Genomic DNA, 22,964 nt, shown 5'->3' with positions numbered 1-22,964 from the left:
AATGGATGTACGAATTTGGCCCAAGTCTATCATGAGCTGCATCCAGACCACAATGCATCCCTTACAGCACAACGGCAGATTCCCTCACACCATGTCATTGGCTTCCCACAAAGGCGAATGAAATTTTTTTTTTTTTTTTTTTTTAAATAAAGTTAATTATAATGAGAATGCTTTTAACAAGTCTAGAATGAGGGACAGTACCAAACAGTGGCCAAATATGTCTAACAGAATTAACTACAAGTAGCCATTAATTAGAGAACAGATTAAACTGCAGAGGGAAGAATGAGGGTGAGGTGGTTAAGGGTCACTGGTAGAAAGAAGTCCTGCTTTTCTGACTGCATATAAATAATCATGGACACAAGGCCAGAACCTTTAGGAGAGGTTTCTCTTTGCTTATGCCATTACAATAAAACTTGTTAGTTACATTAATACATTAATTTGAAGTACACAAAACATGTGACATTTCATCCCAGACGTGATACCTCTTGTAATGTCTATGGCTTCTCCATTAAGTGGTCTTGTTAGAATTATTAATGAAACTCCAGTGTGATGACCTGGTGGGCTTCTTCTTGCATGATGAATGGCTCCACCGGCTGCAGCTGCTGTTGTGCGTCGAGTGTAAGTCAACAGCATGCTGAACTAGACTTGGGTTTTCTATGTAGATTAACTGTGTCATTGTGGATTAGCTGGTCTGATCTTTCTTCAATAGCCAGAACCCTTCTGACAGCATCTTCAAATGCTGACGCCACATTGGTGGCATCTTTTGCGCTTGTCTCAAAATATGGATGGTTCCCATTGTCCCTACACCAATTCTGTGCTTCTTCAATGGTTACTTGACGTTCAGTGATATCAATTTTGTTTCCCAACACCACAAATGGGAAACTGTCTGGGTCTTTGACGTCAGCATAGTAGATGAACTCTTTCTTCCAGTTGTTTAAGTTCTGAAAGCTTTGCAAGTCATCTACACTAAATGTGAGCAGACAACAGTCAGATCCCCTGTAGAAAGGGGTCCTCAAGCTCCTGAACCGTTCCTGGCCTGCGGTGTCCCAGATCTGCATGGTTACCATATGATTGTCCACCTCAAGCTCCTTGTTCAAGAACTCGACTCCTATCGTGTGAAATAAGTGAGTATCAAACTTGTTGGTAACGTACCGATTCATCAGAGAACTCTTCCCCACACCTCCATCTCCCAAGAGTATTACTTTCAGTAACGAAGACTTTGATGCCATTGTAAAAATTATACAAAATCCGTGTTCAAAAGGTGGTTCTGCTGAGATAAAAAAAAAAAGTTTATAAGTTATCTGTGTTCTTGATGACAGTTCGTTAAAACAGCTGGTGAGCTAATCAGGACAACACTCTGCCCTTGTGCAACATTAATATAGATAACATCACATGGAATATAACAGGACAAGCGCAAATAATACAGTAATATGTGACATGGAGCCAATGCACTTCACCACAGCAGTCACTGCTTGGAAATACTCAGCAGTTTGTCACACCAACTTCAGGCAAAAATCATTATAAAAGTATTTGCTATTTCTAGGAATGAAGTTTAACTTCTCCATTACTAACCACTGCAAAAAACTACCATAATTTCATTTTCTAGGTCTCAGCTATGGTTTTTACTTCATAAGTTGACCAAGACTAAAGACTGGAACAGACCTCAACTAAGGTCTGGAAGAAGATATTACATGTCAAACCCTCCCCTCTAGATAGCTGAATTTTTAGGTTTGCAGGACAGGAAGCAGCTTGCTGAAGGCGGCGGCATCCACCACATTTGTGTCCACAATGGAGGGCTGGTTAGGCCTCTTTCACACTTCCGTTTTTGACCATCAGTCAAAATCCGCCAGGTTTTGAAAAAAACGGATCCGCCATTTTTTTTGGAGGATCCGTTTTTTTCCCCATTGAGTTGCATTACTGGCGGATCTTGACGGATGGCCATCCGTTGGATCCGTTTTTTTGCGGATCCGCCAAATATATTGCGTCCGCCGGCATGCCTGGACGGACCCTGCAACGTTTTTTTGTTGTAGGATCCGCATTTTCCAGTGCGCATGCCCGGAGAAAATTAACCCTGAAATCCTTTCTGGCGGACAAAAAAAAATCTCTCTCGGCAAGCGGTTCCTTTAAAATTCTTCATTCTGCGTATCCGTCAAAAAACGGATCCTGTGGCATCCGTTCACATCAGTTAGTAACGGATCCGCTTTTCAGCCTTTTTGGCGGATTTTAACTGACACAAAAAACTGAAGTGTGAAAGAGGCCTTAGATGAAATGGTTATTAAACCAAGTCCCACTCATTCCCCAAAAGGTGTTCTAATTTAAAAAGGGAACCCATCAGTAGAATCTACCCCTATAAGCTAATGAAAGCACTGCAAGTGTTTAATACGGATTCCCATTATTCCTAGTTGTTATCTAAAGTTCTCTAGCGCTATGTGCCCACAATCCGGAACTGGCAGCACTTTGGATGCTACACATGTTCGCTGCCATATATTGAACGCAAGTGAATCCGCATGTTCAATACATTCTATGGGTAAAATTCATAAATAATCATTAAAAACAACTTTTAATGTAAATATACATAAATATAAAATTACACAAGAGAATTTTTACAATATATTGTGATCACCCCATATGATATGGGTAAAAAAAAAAATCACCCTAATCGGTTACTATGGATTCCCTTCCTACCGGCGGAGGTTGGCACCCTTCAATCCTACGCAGTGGTACCCCCACTCAATGATGGCACTCTGTCCCTTTCCCTAAATGACCCTATAAAGACAGGGTGCACAAAAAGATAGCAGTATTGTACGATATGTTTTTGTAATCAGGTAAACGTGGTACCCTGCTTCTGACACCAAAATCATAAAAAAAAAGAATTTAGAAGGTATAGACAGATATTCAGGTTGCACATATTGCCAGATCTCATATATACACAGTGCATTGCGAAAGTATTCGGCTCCCTGAAACTTTTCAACCTTTTCCCACATATCATGCTTCAAACAAAGATACCAAATGTAAATTTTTGGTGAAGAATCAACAAGTGGGACACAATTGTGAAGTTGAACGAAAATTATTGGTTATTTTAAACTTTTGTGGAAATTCAAAAACTGAAAAGTGGGGCATGCAATATTATTCGGCCCCTTTACTTTCAGTGCAGCAAACTCACTCCAGAAGTTCATTGTGGATCTCTGAATGATCCAATGTTGTCCTGTTGTGTTCCTTGGTCTTCATGATGCTCTCTGTGCATCAAACAGAACCCTAAGGGTAAGTGCACACGTTGCGGATTGTCCTGAGGATTTTTCCGCGCGGATTTGGCAAAATCCGCAGGTAAAAAGACCTGCGGATTAGCCTCCGTTTTGACACCTGTACAATTGAGCAGGTGTAAAACCGCTGCGGAAACCGCACAAAGAATTGACATGCTGTGGATTATAAACCGCAGCAAATCCGCGCTGAAAAATCCGCAGCATGTGCATAGCGGTTTTTGTTTTTCATTGATTATAACGGTACTGTACACGAATCCACAGGGCCAAAACCGCTGCGGATCTGCAGCAGAATCCGCAGTGTGTGCACATACCCTGAGACTATCACAGAGCAGGTGCATGTATACGGAGACTTGATTACACACAGGTGGATTATATTTATCATTAGTCATTTAGGACAACATTGGATCATTCAGAGATCCACAGTGAACTTCTGGAGTGAGTATGCTGCACTGAAAGTAAAGGGAGTTTTACATATAGTGATATCGCTATAACGTCACCGATTTTGTGACGTTATAGCGATATCGCTATGTGTGATACTTACCTCCGACCGGCTCCCCCGCTGTCCATCGGTGATCACGCGAGAATGTCCGGCACCATTTCTCGTCGGGAGCTTCCTGCTGGGGCCGACGAGCGACGCGTGGAGGCGAGCGGGAGGACGTCAGGATCGCTGTGTGTGAAAGGTGAGTATCATGCGCTGCGTCGGTGCTGTATCGCTGTGAAGTCTGCCTGTGTGACAGCTCACTAGTGATCATTTAGCGATGCACCAGCGATCCTGACCAGGTCGTATCGCTGGTGCATCGCTAAATGTAAAGGGGCCTTAAAGGGGCCGAATAATATTGCACGCCCCACTTTTCAGTTTTTGAATTTCCACAAAAATTTAAAATAACCAATAAATTTCATTCAACTTCACAATTGTGTCCCACTTGTTGTTCATTCTTCACCAAAAATTTACATTTGGTATCTTTATGTTTGAAGCATGATATGTGGGAAAAGGTTGAAAAGTTCCAGGTGGCCGAATACTTTTGCAAGGCACTATAGATTGATGCCAAAGAGATAAATGGATGGTACCTTAACCCCTTCATGACCAAGCCTATTTTGACCTTAATGACCTGGCCATTTTTTGCAATTCTGTCCAGTGTCCCTTTATGAGGTAATAACTCAGGAACACATCCTAGTGATTCAGAGACTGTTTTTTCGTGACATATTGGGCTTCATGTTAGTGGTAAATTTAGGTCGATAATTTTTGCGTTTATTTGTGAAAAAAAAAAAAAAAAAAAATGGAAATTTGGTGAAAATTTCGCAATTTTCAAATTTTGAGTTTTTATTCTGTTAAACCAGAGAGTTATGTGACACAAAATAGCTAATAAATAACATTTCCCACATGTCTACTTTACATCAGCACAATTTTAGAAACAATTTTTTTTTTGTTAGGATGTTATAAGGGTTAAAAGTTGACCAGCAATTTCTCATTTTTACAACTAAATTTACAAAACCATTTTTTTTTAGGGACCACCTCACATTTGAAGTCACTTTGAGGGGTCTATATGGCAGAAAATACCCAAAAGTGACACCATTCTAAAAACTGCACCCCTCAAGCTACTCAAAACTACATTCAAAAAGATTATTAACCCTTCAGGTGCTTCACAGGAACTAAAGCAATGTGGAAGGAATAATGGACATTTTAATTTTTCCAACAAAATTTTCTTTTAGCATCAACTTTTTCATTTTCACATGGGCAACAGGATAAAATGGATCCTAAAATTTGTTGGCCAATTTCTCCTGAGTACACCAATATCTCATATGTGGTCATAAACCACTGTTTGGCGCACGGAAGGGAAGGAGCGCCATTTGACTTTTTCAATGTAAAGTTAGCTCCAATCGTTAGCAGTTGCCATATCCCATTTGGAGAGCCCCTGTGAGCCTCAACATTGGAGCTCCCCCACAAATGACCCCAATTTGGAAACTAAACCCCCCCCCCCCCCCAAGGAACTTATCTAGATGCATAGTGAGCACTTTGAACCCTCAGGTGCTTCACAAATTGATCCGTAAAAAAAAAAAAAAAAAAAAGTACTTTTTTTCTTCACAAAAATTTTCTTTTAGCCTCAATCTTTTCATTTTCACATGGGTAACAGGATAACATGGATCCTAAAATTTGTTGGGCAATTTCTCCTGAGTACACCGCGATACCTCATATGTGGTCATAAACCACTGTTTGGGCGCACGGCAGGGCCCAGAAGGGAAGGAGCGCCATTTGACTTTTGAATGGAAAATTAGCTAAAATCGTTAGCGGACACCATTTCGTGTTTGGAGAGCCCCTGTGTGCCTAAACATTGGAGTACCCCCACAAGTGACCCCATTTTGGAAACTAGACCCCCTAAGCAACTTATCTAGATGTGTGCTGAGCACTTCAAACCCCAAGGGCTTCACAGAAGTTTGTAACACAGAGCCTTGAAAATAAAAAAATCATTTTTTCCCTCAAAAAATCATTTTTTTAAGCCCGCAATTTTTTATTTTCTCAAGGGTAAAAGGAAAAATTGGACCCTAAAAATTGTTGTCCAGTTTGTCCTAAATATGCTGGTACCCCATGTGTGTGTGTGTGGGGGGGAAATCACTGTTTGAGCACACGTCAGGGCTCGGAAGGGAAGTAGTGACGTTTTGAAATGCCGACTTGATGGAATGGTCTGCGGGCGTCATGTTACATTTACAGAGCCCCTGATGTGCCTAAACAGTGGAAACTACCCACAAGTGACACCATTTTGAAAACTAGACCCCCTAAGGAGCTTATCTAGATGTGTGGTGAGCTCTTTAAACCCCCAAGTACGTCACAGAAGTTTATAACGCAGAGCCGTGAAAATAAAAAATTTTTTCCACAAATATTTTTTAGCCCCCAATTTTTTTATTTTCCCCAAGGGCAACAAGAGAAATTAGACCCCCAAAGTTGTTGTGCAATTTTTCCTGAGTACGCTGATACCCCATATGTTGGGGTAAACCACTGTTAGGATACATGTCGGGGCTCAGAAGGGAGGGAGCACTGTGACTTTTTGGACTCAAAATTGGCTGGAATCAATGGTGGCGCCATGTCATGTTTGTCGACCCACTGGTGTGCCTAAATAGTGGAAACCCTCTCAATTCTAACTCAATCCTAACCCCAACACACCCATAACCTTAATACCAACCCTAACCCTAATCCCAACCCACCCCTAACCTAAACCCTAATTGCAACCCTAACGGAAAAATAAAAATAAATATATTTTATTAATGTGTTCCTACCTATGGGGGTGATAAAGGGGGGCTTTAATTACTTTTTTTTGTATTTTGATCACTGTGATAGTTTATCAGTGATCAAAATGTACCTGTAAAATGAATGAATGAATCTGCCAGCTGACAGATTCGCGGGCGCACTGCGCATGCCATTTTGTAAGATGGCGGCGCCCATGGAAAGAAGACGGCGGGACCCCTGGAGGTACCGGGACTCAGTAGGTACCGGAGGGGGGCTATAGGGGAGGGATCGGAAGGCAGGGGGAAGTGGAGGGGGAGCAAATACTGACAGCGGTGGGTTTTTTTGTGTAGGTACTCCAAAAGTGGCATTTATATAAACCCTCACAGCTCCAACAATAGGAAAGTTAAAAATCATGTTCTGCTCTTTAAAATAAAACAAAAACCTTAGAAGTTTGGTATCACTGTAATTGTAGTGACTCCGAACAATGGTGTTACCAATCATTTTTTTCAGCACAGTCAAGCTGGAAAAACAACCTCCCAATAAACAATGGTGGACTGGTGTGGCTTGTTTTTGTATTTTACCGTTTCACCCTACCTGGAATTTGTTTTCGCTGCATTATATGGTAAGATTAAATTGTTTCATTCAAAATTAAGAGTTATTACACAAAAAAACACATAAGTCAACAGAAAGATAAAATGAAAAGTTGGAGAAAAAAAACGCAAAATTGAAAAATCGACAGGTCATTAAAGGCTTAAAACACACAACATGCAATGCTGTTCTTACAGGGGTAAATCCCGCTGACAGGTTCTTTTAATTATGGCTTTAAAGAATAAAAGCGTAAAAGATGTGCTCATACCTTCCCACTTCACTGTCCGACATCACTCAGCAACTACAAGAAAAAAAATGTGTGATTTGTTAGGATGAACGTATTCCACAATTATAAATGAACAAGTCAAATATATAATTAAAAGGGTTGCCGGGACTTTTATATTGATGGCGTATCTTCATCAATATCTGATCGTTGGGGGTGCGACACCCAGCACCCTCCCTGTGGAGCATCTGTTCCCCGTGTGGCCTATTCGAATCAATAGTGGGGGGGAACGTGTCTAGTAAGTACCTGGCCGTGGTCACAATGCAATTCATTGAGCTGTGCGGCTCCACAACTGACCGGTGGGGGGGGGTGCCGGGTGTCACACACCCGATCAGATGTTGATGGCCTTTCCTAAGTTCCGAACAACTCCTTTAAAGGGAATCTGTCCCCAGGTTTTGCTATGTAGTTTGAGTTCACCATGACATTAAGGAAGAGAGCTCAATTCTAGCAATGGGTCACTTACTGGGATGGGTTGATAGAATCAATGTTTTATCAGCAGTAGATCACTACAGGACAACTGGCCTCATGCATTTTCGTTCACTCCCCACCACCACTGATTAACAGCTTTTTGTCACTATACAATGTACACAAAGCTGTGGGGTGGTTGGAGTTAAGGTACAGCTACAATAAGCGACGCACCAGTGATCCCGACAACGATACGACCTGGTAAGGATTGCTGGTGCGTCGCTGAGAGGTCGCTAGTAAGCTGTTAAACAGCCAAATTTACACAACGACACAGCAACGATCTCGGTGGGATCACTGGTGCGTCACTTATTGTTACACAGCAGTGATTGACTACTCCCGCCTGCGTCCATGACTTCTGAGTCGCTTTCGAGGTCGCTCGTCGGATTCAAACACAGCGATGCGCGCTGGCCAGCGGGACACCAGCGATCAAAAAAATGGCCCAGGACGTTCGAGCACAATCAGCGATATCGCAGCAGGGGCCTGGTCGCTGCTAAGTGTCACACGTAACGAGATCGCTGGCGAGGTCGCTGTTGAGTCACAAAATCAGTGACGCATCAGCGATCTCGCTTACGCCTGTTTCACACTTCCGTTTTTGTGTCCGCCAAACGGATCCGTTTCCGTTTTGACGGAAACGGATGCAAACGGATCCGTTTTGAAAAAAACGGATCCGTTTTTTTGACGGATCCGCGGTAACCGTAATGGAAGTCTATGGGACCAAAAAAAAACGGATCCTGCAAAAAAATGGCGGATCCGTTTTTTAACGGAAAACAACGGATTTTGACGGATTTGAAAAAACGGAAGTGTGAAACAGGCCTTAGTGTGAAATACCCCTTACACACAATATCTGAACTCCGCTACAACTACAGCAAAGAAAACTGTACAATATAACTGCTGCAGAGATACATTGCTGGAGTCAGGGTCTATGCCCCTACATCATATTGCTGTCAGATTACATTGCAAAAACCTGCTGACAGATTCTCGTTAAAGAACAGAAATCTAATCAATTACTCTCTCAATACAAGCTGTTCCAAGGACATGAATAGTTTATAACAGTACCTCATTCTCTTCACCGCATCCAGGGAATAGGGACTTTACAGGAGAGCGGTACATTTCATTACTCTAACTTAGCACATACATTCTATTTTTCTAGTAGCAGTCCCAGTTTTGACTATAATGATGTAGTGGTGACTATACAATTAAGGGACTGTAGGTTGAAGGGGCAGATCAGCCCAGTAAATTATAATATGACAGCACATGCAATCTTATTGTGTAACACTTTTTTCAATCTATATATTTTTATAAAAATATTGAAGATCCAATAATCTGTTTTGCTGCCAGTGGCTGGAATTGTTGCGTTTCCATCTACAGCCGTGGGTAATGGGGGCATGCAAGCGACCACCATGCTCACTAGATTTGTACTCATTGTTACACTTTAGCTCTCTAAAGAAAGCAGTCTCTGATAATGACACCTAGTGGAAGTAGTAATCACATTGCTGGCATACACCATCACTATCATTGCTAGGGAGCAGAAATCTGGGCGCCGAAGAGCTAAGAATATTCTGCACAAAGTGGCAAACTTATTGATGGCCAGTGAATTTATGGTCAATCCATAAAAATTAGAATTTTCATTGAGCCCAGAACACTTACACAAAGTAGGGGGTATGCAACTTGCCCTGTATTTAGGGAACATATAAAGGAAAATGAGAGGTGATAGCTGGTGACTCATTTATGCAGCACAACCCAAGTTACAGAGAAAATAAAACAGTCCAAAATCCATGATGAGACAAGAATGTTTAAGTGGCAACGTCTTCTTCATGAAAATAACCAGCTGACAACCGGTATGGCAGTCTACAGAACCAAGGAAACTTTGTTTGCTCCTCACGGGTGTACAGCAGCACACGTCTTATGACTGTAGGATGACACATCAGTAATAACTGGGCATCTGAAGCCATCCAGGGAAATGATGCAACCCAGTAGAGCCCATAATTATGGAGGAAATCACTGACATAAAAGGCACAGGACACATATGCATTGTCAGTTTTCTGTTCCACCATAGGAGCCTGTCTTACCCCACTGATTTATAATGGGATCAATTGGGTACTTTGTGGGGAAAAAAAAATAAAGTACTAAAATACTGCAATACCCGCCCCCTATCAACATGAGCCTCTCGGAGGCATCATACAAGGCACTGCCATTTAAAGAGGCTCTGTCACCAGACTTCATTACACAAATGGCATACACTATTAGGGTTTAGGCACTAGACATGTTTTTGAAAGGTAGGACCACTCACCTAAAATGTGCTAACAATCACCAAAATGAACATATGCATAAAGATGTAAAAATTGAGAAGCTCTAGAGAGGGGCAGAAGCGCACACAAAATAGGGCAATGGTAAAGGATAGGTATAAATCAATGGTAGCACTCTAGAGTTGAGCGACTTTGGTCGGATCGGGTTTCGTGAAACCCAAATGAAACAAAATTTGTTTCAGATGAAACTGGTCCGACTAGGGCAAAAAAAGTCGGAGTTTCGTCCGAAACCCAACCCCAATGCAAGTCAATGAGGCATTGAGTGGATGAATGTAATCCGCTCAATGACGACTTTTATTCCCCATTGACTTGCATTGGGGTCGGGTTTCGGACAAAACTCCCGACTTTTTTTGCCCTAGTCGGACCAGTTTCATCAGAAACAAATTTTGTTTCACTCGGGTTTCACGAAACCCGATCCGACCAAAGTCGCTCAACTCTATAGCACTCACCTAAAGGCAAAAATTACATTCTAGTCATATGTTCATTAAAATAAAGGACCTGACTATTCTTCAGGCTCAACCAACGATCATTGGCCAAAACCAACGGAAAAGTGCAGAGGGGGGGGGGGGGGGTCTAGAAAATTGGGATTTCCTGAAGCATCATCCTCTTGGAAAACTAAATACTGTATTTTTTGTATTATAAGACGCACTTTTTCCACAAAAATTTTTGGGAGAAAATGGGGGTACATCTTATAATGCATATATACCTTACCGGTACCGTTTCTGCAGGCCACAGGCTGGGATGAGGGGGTGTCCAGCGCTGAAATCTCATCTCCCGGGATCTTGGTGCCGAGATCTCCATCTGCACATGCGCCGCCCCCTGGCGGCCACTTTCCTGGAGTCCACCGCACAGGAAACCATGGAAGTGCTGGGGCTATGGCCTTTCACAAAATGTTTTCAGAGCACCGGGCACCCGCAGCAGCACAGGAAACACCCGCAACAGCGCCGGAGACACCCGCTGCACATCGGAACACCCCTTCATCCCAACCTGCAGAATCACTCCACTCCTGCCTCCTCCAGCAGCGACCCGGACCCTGCTTCACCGCAGCTACCACCCTCGGGAAGCAAGAAGACGCATGGATTATAAGAAGCACCACCATTTTATTTTTTCCTATTTTTCTCCTCAAAACTTGGGGTGGGTCTTACAATCCGGAGCGTCTTATCTGAAAAATACGGTAGATCCCTTAAACTTAATGAGGCTTACTTTGATAGTCCGTGTCAGAAGAAATGGCCTAAAAAGGCACCTGTACAGTGCGTATACATGGAACCTCAATAGAGTGGCTGCAACTCTACCCATGACCGCCATCTGTCCTAGAAGCACCAGTGGTTCTCCCTGTCTTTCCTTTACACCCAGCAGCACTTACTTCAAGTTGACATTGAGCATAACTGGCACTGGGAGCAGCAACAGCGGGTCCACTATTTACAGGCCCTCAGACAGCGTTGTAACTGCTTATAGGAACATCTCGTTAAAGGGAGCAGTTCCACTAAGGGTCGCTTCACACATGCGTATGAAAAAAAAAATGTTCAGTTTCGTCAAGAGAAGTGGGAAGACATTTTTTCTCACTTGTCATCCATGCATAGTCCATATAAAATCTTTTTTTTTTCCCCCTTCAACAACTGCTATTAACCCCTTACCGACAGCCGCAGTACGGTGAAAATTGGTGGCAGGTGTATTTAGCAGGCTCACAGGGTGAGCTTGCCCATTACCTGTCAGGAATGGCTGTCTGCTACAGATAGGACCTGCTTGTAATAGTTCATTAATTGTTAACCTGTTAAATGCTGCTGGCAAACTAACAGTGAGACAACAATGTACCAGCATGAGGACTCGCCATCCCATGTGACTCTTGAGATGCCTTTGACATGATCGGGCAGTATGACAGCCAGGGGTCTGTTGGAAGACCTCCATTCTTGTCATTACGGAGCCCCCTTGAAACTCAGCCTGTGGCCAAGACTGATTTTTATGATATGCAGCAATACTGGGGTATTGCTGTATATACGAGATGATCGCATGTTCAAGTCCTCTAAGGCAACTAAAGTAAAGTGACGTTTAAAAAAAAAAAAAAGTTTAAAAAAATCCCCCCCCTTCCAAATCAAAAAAGTAAAATGTGGTATCGATCAAAATAAAAAAGTGATTAACTGATCAGTAAACACCGTAAACTACGAATTCTAAAACTACAGGTTTTGGTCTCTGCAATACCACAAAATCATGTAGCATCTGATCAAAATGTCGTATCTTCCACCAAGATGCTATCAATAAAAACGTAGTTTCGCCCCCCCCCAAAAAAAAAAAAAAAAAAAAAAAAATTGGCACAGCTCTATTGACCGAAAAATTAATAACATTACGGGTCTCAGAAAATGACGTCACAACTTGTAGATTGACCCCATATCTGCAGTTTAATACCATTTATGGACATAAGGGTTCCCTTTAAAGTTTCTCTGTACCAATTATTGTCACAGTGAAAGTACCATATGTAGCAGAAAAGGAAAAAAAAAAAAAAAAAAAAACACAGATGTAAGAGGGTTACATGGTTCGACATATGGGAACCAAGTGATCACAGTAGCTAATCACTGGCCAGAGATGTGGTCATTGATGTCACTCCCTTTTAGTACAAGTGAATGTAATAATCACTAAGGTGTCCATCTCTCTCCTGACTCCAAAAATGTTTTATGAATACACAAATACTTGCCTTAAACTGAGAAATCAGTACCTTCAGCGGGGAGAGGGTAGACGGTGCAACACTTGCACAGAAGGACATCAGATCATGAAGATTGATTGCAGGCCAAAGTTCCAAGGAAGACTGTTAGGCCAAGTTATTAGTTAATAAAGGGCAGAAAAAGATGCTCCGCTAAAGTCATCATATAGCAACAAAAGTGAACAGAAGAACTAGAGTAGAAGTGGCAGCGGAAGAACCATTAATGCAATTCTCCGTGAAAACAACAGTCTCAAATATGAGTCATGGGGCCAACATATAACGAGTGTCATCACGCTCCACATCAATTCTGATCAAAAGTCATGTGCCTCAAATGCAAAAGAAGCAGAAAATGGGAAGGAAAAGAAGCTTACTGCACAGAAAGTCGGGCAGAGCGGAAACTAAAGGGAGAAGATATAACCTCTCCTCACAGTCGGGGTGAGCAGGGTCAGGGCACCTGAATGCTGAGGTGGGATCAGAGCCAAGGACTGGCACACTATTCCCAGTATTGTAGATTGTCCTCATGGTAACAAGAGAGTCCAGACCACCGAGGGACGAGTGAGCTTTAATCAGATAAAGGGGTTCTTGGTATCACCTTCCTTAGTTCAATCCTATACAAGTAGACTCTTCTAGAAATATAATTAAGATTTTTATATTAACAGGATGTCATTACCGGGTAGGATGAAGACCAGTGAGGTATGCTTCCAAAATCTAAAGTTAGTCCAATCACAATGAAAGTGCAACTACAGGGAGAAAATCTTTTATATCTTCTAGAAAGTCTGATGCATAAGAATGGTGCAATCAATGTGGTATCCCACCAAACTCGAACTGAGCTGAGTACAACGAAAGGAGAACCTTCTAAAGAAATAAGCGACTTCATAGCACCAAAGATCACCCTGACACACCATTTGCGTTAGCTTCTTCAGATGAAGGTTTGGTGGGATGGTATGTTATTATTACAGCTTGCCGCCGTACTTTACCCTGCATAATGTGATCCTCCACTTAATATCTTTTTATTTGAATTTTTTAACTTAAAGATGATTGAATAACCTTTTTTTGTATTTATAGCAGCAGAGTCTCCGTGTTATATGGGATTATATAGAAATGATTGGATAGACTCGACATTACTAGTCTTCTTGTATTTGTGGCTAAGTTATTAGAGTGTTGCAGTTGATAGAAACTTGTTTGCATATAAACCAGCGGCCATTCTTCGACTTCAGGTTGCATGATTTTTTTTTTTTTTTTTAAATAAGCCATATTATCAAGCATATCACACAAAATTCACCCTAAAAAACAGGCGTTGTGAATGAATGTAAAGGAAGGACAGGGCTCCTTAGCAATGTGCTCCCCATAACATTTTATGCATCAGAAGCAGGAAGGTGAATCCTATGGTATTCGGGCCCTAGTGACCAGGCAATGTTTTTCATTTTCACCTCTACACAGTTCAGTAGATAGAACTTCCCCACCCTCCCCTGGATGTGGCTTTTATTTAGGAGACTCCCTCCAAGTGCAGAAAACAAGGCATGTACAGGCCAGAATAGCACACGCACTTAGGGTAGGTTTACACAGTCAGAAAATGCAGCATCCAGATGTTACAGCATAGTGGATGGAATTCCAAGAAATCCCATGCTCACTATGCGTGCAGGGACACCCGCAGCTCACCCGGAGATGGACACGCGGTGCGTCTTTCCAGACCGCAGCATGTCTATCGCGTCTCAGCAAGATAAATTTCATCCATACAATGTATTGGACGTGATAAAGCTACACGCTTCAGTGAACACACGCTCAATAGTCAGCAGCGGACATGTGCTGCGTGCAAAGCGCTGCCAATTACTGAACGTGTGCACCTACCCTCGGGAGTTTACGTTCCAGTTAAAGATGCTGATAAATGTGAACAGAAACTAACTAATATGCCAATAAAATCGTCTCCATCAGTAACAGAACAAAAGCCACATTGTCCACGGTAAAGAGGTTCATTGTTACTCAGCAAGTGACTGTATACACACTATGTAGAGAAAAATACAACCCAAATATCCAGTCCAAACCAAACACTGCCTAGTCTTATGATAATCTACATATGTGCCTGTTAGGGCAATAACACTGGAACCTGACATTAAATGATAACACCTGTCAAACTAAGCATATTGCCATCTTGAAACAAGATCCTCCATGTCTCTCCAGCCATTATTGTGGTACAGGCACTCTACCGCCGGATCTAAAAAGAAAAAAAAAAAAAAAAAAAAAGTGCCCACACCCCTGAAATAGCCAACTTGCCCATATACTTTATCACTCAGGGCCCTGTAGGTTTGGATTTCTTTTTCAGTTAATAATAAAGACCTTCATTTAAAAACTGCATCTTGTGTTTACTTGTGTTATCTTTGTCTTATAAGTAAATTTGTTTGCTGATCTGAAACATTTAAGTGTGACAAACATGTAAAAGAATAGGAAATCAGGAAGGGGCAAACACTTTCACACAACTGTACATGAATGCCCATCCTCAGGTAGCAGTAAGGACAGGCTCAGTTCTCATTATATGGTCAGCCGGCTCTGCAGTATTTGGTGGATTCAGCCCACCTTTATGTAAAGTGTCCATATAAACCAGTCTACACTGGGCTCCTCTGTAGCTTATGTTCCTACGACGGCTTTTGAGTAGAACCTCTATCCCCATACACTAAAGGTTCTCAAGGTACATATCAATACCTGGCACAAATTCTGACCCCATCTCAATGTCTGCTCTGAAGGGTAAGGCCCCAATACACATTAGACTTTCACTTGAATTTGCCAATTTTTACAGGTTCGGTTGACTGTTTAATGATTTTGGGAGCGCGGGCCAACTGATGGTTGGGAGAGATGGCGATCAGGCATGTCCAATTTTAGACTGTCAATCTTATTGTTCTCCTGAAGGTAAACCAGCAGCCAACGTGTCACTTAGCGGCTTTCTCATACAGAACACAGAAGTGCTACGCCCAGTGAGCCCTCCTGTGTATGGGTGACATGGCCAGCAGCAGACAACAGATAGCTAACAAATGTATTTTACTGGGATTTTCTGTGCTATACCAACCCTGGTAAGTAGCAAGCAGCTGTGAAGCGTGAAAGAAACAATACACGGTTTTCTAAATATTTCAAACATATAAATATGAAAGTTGTGAACCAATTCTCTTAGAGACGGAAAGGAAGAAAAAAAAAAAAAAAAAAGTGGACTGAATGTCATCCGGGTGCAGTACAGTATTTTTCGCAGACATGAATGAGCGCGTGCCTTGCCATACTCAAAGGCAAATCATGCAAACTGATTTTTTTTCGTCAGACCACTCTGACATGTGCACAGTGCCATAGACTAACAAGGGTACAAGTGCTATCTATCAAAACCACAGATAGCACGTGTCCGATTTAAATAGTTGTGTGCACAATCCCTTGAGTCGTATACTCCACAATTCTGGCCCTTATGGGAGAGTGGCAAGAAAGCAATTTTTGAAAAGGTGAGAATCGTATCACAGGTGCAGAGAACATGGAGAACTTAAAGGGGTATTCCCATCTCCAAGATCCTATCCCAAAACGTAGTAGGTGTAATATTAACAAATACCTCAAATCAGAAATGTAGTATAGTTTTTCGGATTCGCTATGTCTCTTTCCTCATGTGCAGGCATTGCAGGACCCTCAGTATCCATGGTTACGACCACTAGCAACCAGCTGTCACTATACCAGTTGTGGTAACCATGGATACCCAAGGTTCTGCAATGCCTGCACACGAGGAAAGAGACATAGCGAATCAGAAAAAACTACACTACATATTGTATTGGATGTATCTACTACCACCACCTTTTGGGATAGTATCTTGAGGATGGGACTACCCCTTTAATTTCTCCAGCTTCCCAATTGTGTGAATATTTCAGACTGCAGTCGGATGACATTCAAGTGCAATGTTTGGAAAGCACCCATAGACTTGTATGGGTGCACGCCATCCAATATACACTGCCAATCGGAGTATGCAGTTGGTACTGCCACACAGTATAACATTGGAGCAAGTGCAATCCGCAGAAACACCACACAGCACTTGTCCGGAGTTATACGCTGGCTACTCACCAGTGTGAACGAGCTCTTACACTTCAGAAATACTTGATGCTTTGAGGTGACAGATCACATAAAATCCCAATAAAATACATTTATCTTCATGGAGTAACATGAAATATGTGGAAAAGTTCAAAAGGCGATGAAACCTTACTGCCCTTCCAGCGCATATTAAAAAATGGCGCCATTGTCTGGTACGTGTTGGAACTTACAACTATCACAGTGCCGCCTCTGACTTTTTTGTCTTGAAGTTGGATTACAAGTGGGACTAATAGCAGTGTAAGGACCAGTTCACATCTCCGTTCGGGATGGGAACCACAACGCAGCCAGCAACCGAGCTACAGAACAGTGTAGGTCGTTCAGTGGAAGTGTTATATGTTTCCGTGGCCGCTCATGCACAGCTGCCTTTCACAAGTACTGTAGATTTCCATAACTCACATACGTAGCAGTGAAGAGGTGGCCGTGCATGATCGAGCATCTATAAAAAGTCCCGCTAGCATCTGTTCTACATTATCCACGGTCCCACACATGACTGCAACATTACAGGACCCCTGTGCCTGACCACCTGATACAGAAGTGTGGTCTCCACTAGGCAGGTCACAATGGTTGATGGGGAAGGGCACTACATGTGCCAGCATAGCTCATGCTTCCCACTGTTCATAGCAGGTATAAAGGTCAACCAATTATTTCCCTCTCATTGATCTGATTGGATCATATCACTGTATTGTGAAAAGTTATGCAACTTTCTAACAAACTTTGTTGTGCATGATGTCCCATCCAGTCAGTGAATGCGATTCCCAACCAACACAGACGCATCGAAAAGGCACAGTGTGCGCCGGGCAGCCCTACAGTACAGGTGTGTGGGGCACGGTCTGTGCGCCACGGTCTGTGCGCCGGGCAGCCCTACAGGACAGGTGTGTGAGGCGCGGTCTGTGCGCCGGGCAGCCCTACAGGACAGGTGTGTGAGGCGCGGTCTGTGCGCCGGGCAGCCCTACAGGACAGGTGTGTGAGGCGCGGTCTGTGCGCCGGGCAGCCCTACAGGACAGGTGTGTGAGGCGCGGTCTGTGCGCCGGGCAGCCCTACAGGACAGGTGTGTGAGGCGCGGTCTGTGCGCCGGGCAGCCCTACAGGACAGGTGTGTGAGGCGCGGTCTGTGCGCCGGGCAGCCCTACAGGACAGGTGTGTGAGGCGCGGTCTGTGCGCCGGGCAGCCCTACAGGACAGGTGTGTGAGGCGCGGTCTGTGCGCCGGGCAGCCCTACAGGACAGGTGTGTGGGGCACGGTCTGTGCGCCGGGCATCTATAGGACAGGTGTGTGGGGCACGGTCTGTGTGCCGGGCATCTGTGGGGCACGGCCTGTGTGCCGGGCATCTGTGGGGCACGGCCTGTGTGCCGGGCATCTATAGGACACGGCCTGTGTGCCGGGCATCTATAGGACACGGCCTGTGTGCCGGGCATCTATAGGACACGGCCTGTGTGCCGGGCATCTATAGGACACGGCCTGTGTGCCGGGCATCTATAGGACACGGCCTGTGTGCCGGGCATCTATAGGACACGGCCTGTGTGCCGGGCATCTATAGGACACGGCCTGTGTGCCGGGCATCTATAGGACACGGCCTGTGTGCCGGGCATCTATAGGACACGGCCTGTGTGCCGGGCATCTATAGGACACGGCCTGTGTGCCGGGCATCTATAGGACACGGCCTGTGTGCCGGGCATCTATAGGACTGGTGTGAGGCCAGTACCCATTTGTGTGGCTGAAGTTTGCAGGAGAAATATAGACTATGAGGCAGCCCATGACAGTGAGGTGAATGCGGGGACAGCCATCAGACATGACAGTGAGGGGAATGCGGGGACAGCCATCAGACATGACAGTGAGGGGAATGCGGGGACGGCCATCAGACATGACAGTGAGGGGAATGCGGGGACGGCCATCAGACATGACAGTGAGGGGAATGCGGGGACGGCCATCAGACATGACAGTGAGGGGAATGCGGGGACGGCCATCAGACATGACAGTGAGGGGAATGCGGGGACGGCCATCAGACATGACAGTGAGGGGAATGCGGGGACGGCCATCAGACATGACAGTGAGGGGAATGCGGGGACGGCCATCAGACATGACAGTGAGGGGAATGCGGGGACGGCCATCAGACATGACAGTGAGGGGAATGCGGGGACGGCCATCAGACATGACAGTGAGGGGAATGCGGGGACGGCCATCAGACATGACAGTGAGGGGAATGCGGGGACGGCCATCAGACATGACAGTGAGGGGAATGCGGGGACGGCCATCAGACATGACAGTGAGGGGAATGCGGGGACGGCCATCAGACATGACAGTGAGGGGAATGCGGGGACGGCCATCAGACATGACAGTGAGGGGAATGCGGGGACGGCCATCAGACATGACAGTGAGGGGAATGCGGGGACGGCCATCAGACATGACAGTGAGGGGAATGCGGGGACAGCCATCAGACATGACAGTGAGGGGAATGCGGGGACAGCCATCAGACATGACAGTGAGGGGAATGCGGGGACAGCCATCAGACATGACAGTGAGGGGAATGCGGGGACAGCCATCAGACATGACAGTGAGGGGAATGCGGGGACAGCCATCAGACATGACAGTGAGGGGAATGCGGGGACAGCCATCAGACATGACAGTGAGGGGAATGCGGGGACAGCCATCAGACATGACAGTGAGGGGAATGCGGGGACGGCCATCAGACATGACAGTGAGGGGAATGCGGGGACGGCCATCAGACATGACAGTGAGGGGAATGCGGGGACGGCCATCAGACATGACAGTGAGGGGAATGCGGGGACGGCCATCAGACATGACAGTGAGGGGAATGCGGGGACGGCCATCAGACATGACAGTGAGGGGAATGCGGGGACGGCCATCAGACATGACAGTGAGGGGAATGCGGGGACGGCCATCAGACATGACAGTGAGGGGAATGCGGGGACGGCCATCAGACATGACAGTGAGGGGAATGCGGGGACGGCCATCAGACATGACAGTGAGGGGAATGCGGGGACGGCCATCAGACATGACAGTGAGGGGAATGCGGGGACGGCCATCAGACATGACAGTGAGGGGAATGCGGGGACGGCCATCAGACATGACAGTGAGGGGAATGCGGGGACGGCCATCAGACATGACAGTGAGGGGAATGCGGGGACGGCCATCAGACATGACAGTGAGGGGAATGCGGGGACGGCCATCAGACATGACAGTGAGGGGAATGCGGGGACGGCCATCAGACATGACAGTGAGGGGAATGCGGGGACGGCCATCAGACATGACAGTGAGGCGAATGCGGGGACGGCCATCAGACATGACAGTGAGGCGAATGCGGGGACGGCCATCAGACATGACAGTGAGGGGAATGCGGGGACGGCCATCAGACATGACAGTGAGGGGAATGCGGGGACGGCCATCAGACATGACAGTGAGGGGAATGCGGGGACGGCCATCAGACATGACAGTGAGGGGAATGCGGGGACGGCCATCAGACATGACAGTGAGGGGAATGCGGGGACGGCCATCAGACATGACAGTGAGGGGAATGCGGGGACGGCCATCAGACATGACAGTGAGGGGAATGCGGGGACGGCCATCAGACATGACAGTGAGGGGAATGCGGGGACGGCCATCAGACATGACAGTGAGGGGAATGCGGGGACGGCCATCAGACATGACAGTGAGGGGAATGCGGGGACGGCCATCAGACATGACAGTGAGGGGAATGCGGGGACGGCCATCAGACATGACAGTGAGGGGAATGCGGGGACGGCCATCAGACATGACAGTGAGGGGAATGCGGGGACGGCCATCAGACATGACAGTGAGGGGAATGCGGGGACAGCCATCAGACATGACAGTGAGGGGAATGCGGGGACAGCCATCAGACATGACAGTGAGGGGAATGCGGGGACAGCCATCAGACATGACAGTGAGGGGAATGCGGGGACAGCCATCAGACATGACAGTGAGGGGAATGCGGGGACAGCCATCAGACATGACAGTGAAGGGAATGCGGGGACGGCCATCAGACATGACAGTGAGGGGAATGCGGGGACGGCCATCAGACATGACAGTGAGGGGAATGCGGGGACGGCCATCAGACATGACAGTGAGGGGAATGCGGGGACGGCCATCAGACATGACAGTGAGGGGAATGCGGGGACGGCCATCAGACATGACAGTGAGGGGAATGCGGGGACGGCCATCAGACATGACAGTGAGGGGAATGCGGGGACGGCCATCAGACATGACAGTGAGGGGAATGCGGGGACGGCCATCAGACATGACAGTGAGGGGAATGCGGGGACGGCCATCAGACATGACAGTGAGGGGAATGCGGGGACAGCCATCAGACATGACAGTGAGGGGAATGCGGGGACGGCCATCAGACATGACAGTGAGGGGAATGCGGGGACGGCCATCAGACATGACAGTGAGGGGAATGCGGGGACAGCCATCAGACATGACAGTGAGGGGAATGCGGGGACGGCCATCAGTGCCGCTTCCCTAGAACACATCCATGATACGGTGTGAGCGGCTCTGGAGAGGGGCAGCAGCCTCAGTACTTTGCGCACACATAGACGGGAGCGCTGTACGCCCGCAGCACATAACCCATATCCGCACTAGTCATTACACTGACATCACAAGTCTCCGGAACAGCACAGAGCCGCGTCCGTAACTTAATACCTCAGCACGAACCTGTTGTGGCTGATAAAGTGTGTAGCCTGGGCGTGAAGCGGCGGCAGCGGCAGCGGCGGCGGCAGCGGCGGCGGCGGCGCCTGTCTGAAGAGCGGCTCTCCTATCCCCGGCTTCTTCTCTCAGCCGCCAGGGGAAACAACATGGCGAGCGTCAGCAGCCCGTCACGTCTCTAGCGATGGGCGGGAACTGCGGCTGGGAGCGGCAGATAGCGCAGCCAATGAGAATGCGCACCGCACACGTGATCGCTGTTGACAGTAGTGTGGTGTCAGCAGCCAGTGAGGGTGGGGAGGGTCATGTGACCGGCTCAGTCCCTGTCACGTGGCTGCTCAGGGCTCTAGGTGTGTTACTGACAGAGTAGTCGTAACCACCCACACCATAGCCGGGCGGCTCCGTTCTGAGAGGATGATGTTCGTCCCATGTTAGCACAGGAGCAGTGCACGTACAGGCTCATGTACTGAGCCACTGACAAGGAAAAACATACCAAATGCCACAGTGTAGGGTCAGCTTCCCACTGGCATTTAAAGGGGGGTTCCATTTTTAGTAAAATAGTGCCCTCAGGCTCAAAGAGGCAATTTCAAGGTTGAAAGTTATCAATTATGCATGAGATATGGGAAAACATGACGATCGCTGGGGGTCCAGTTGTTGGGACCGCGACCAACCCTAAGGTTGTGTTTCCACGGCCAGGAAAGCTGCGTACAGCCACAGTGTCAAACCCGCAGCGTCCACATGTTACAGCATAGTGGAGAGGATTTCATGAAATCCCGTCTCCACTATGCGTTAAAAGACGCAGGGGGCAGACCCGTGTAAGCGGACATGTGGCGCGTCTTTCCAGAACGCAGCATATCTGTTTACAATGCAGCAACGCTCCATCGCAGCAGCATAAATTTACCATAGACAATCATTAGATGCAGTAAAACCGTATCTAATGTTTAGTCACATGCATAATAACTGCGTAAGAACAGCTTACTACGCATGTCTACTAATAAAATGACGTTCTTACCTGTCCCGCCACCGGAAGTCCCCATCCACTGCAGTTCTCACGATAACTTGGCTTACTGCGAGAACTGCCCGTGTTATCGTGAGAACTACAGTGTAGATGATCGGCGGAGATCTGCGGTGGTCATCTACAAGCTCTGCTATATCCGGATGTCATGCATCCAGATGTAGACACTCATGATAATGGACTACGTCCGAACAGGGAGTATTTGTGTTGGTTTGTTATTTTATTTTTTTCTGGAGAGCGAGGGCTTCGCTTGGATTTGGGTGTGCAATAAAAAAATGGAAAACTGTGTAGTGTTTTATTTCATTTAAATACTTTTTTCTGGCTGTGTCTTTTTTAACCCTTTAACTACAGGATTA

The 22,964-nt window shown here is 46.0% G+C and overlaps 1 protein-coding gene across 3 annotated transcripts; it reads right to left on the bottom strand.

Annotated features, from left to right (window-relative positions):
• Window positions 1-367: 367 nt before the first annotated feature.
• Window positions 368-21,823, bottom strand: RAB9A (RAB9A, member RAS oncogene family). Of its 3 annotated transcripts, none has more exons than XM_073586170.1 (3): window positions 21,606-21,823; window positions 7,337-7,369; window positions 368-1,270 (listed from the first exon to the last, which is right to left on the bottom strand). In XM_073586170.1, exon 3 carries the CDS (start codon window positions 1,227-1,229, stop codon window positions 624-626), a length of 606 nt encoding a protein of 201 aa, XP_073442271.1. In that variant the 5' UTR covers window positions 1,230-1,270; window positions 7,337-7,369; window positions 21,606-21,823; the 3' UTR covers window positions 368-623. The 3 variants fall into 3 exon arrangements, with proteins under 3 accessions (XP_073442271.1, XP_073442270.1, XP_073442272.1); XM_073586169.1 differs by having other exon boundaries at window positions 368-1,267; window positions 21,606-21,822; XM_073586171.1 differs by lacking the exon at window positions 21,606-21,823 and adding an exon at window positions 12,809-12,828 and having other exon boundaries at window positions 368-1,267.
• Window positions 21,824-22,964: the final 1,141 nt, after the last annotated feature.

The sequence above is a fragment of the Dendrobates tinctorius genome, unplaced genomic scaffold (genome assembly GCF_039654945.1).
Source record: "Dendrobates tinctorius isolate UK_male_01 unplaced genomic scaffold, ASM3965494v1 ptg000091l, whole genome shotgun sequence".
In the NCBI taxonomy this organism is placed as follows: Eukaryota; Metazoa; Chordata; class Amphibia; order Anura; family Dendrobatidae; genus Dendrobates; species Dendrobates tinctorius.
The sequence above is the reverse complement of the archived record's forward strand: the minus strand, read 5'-3'. Positions and strand labels throughout refer to the sequence as shown.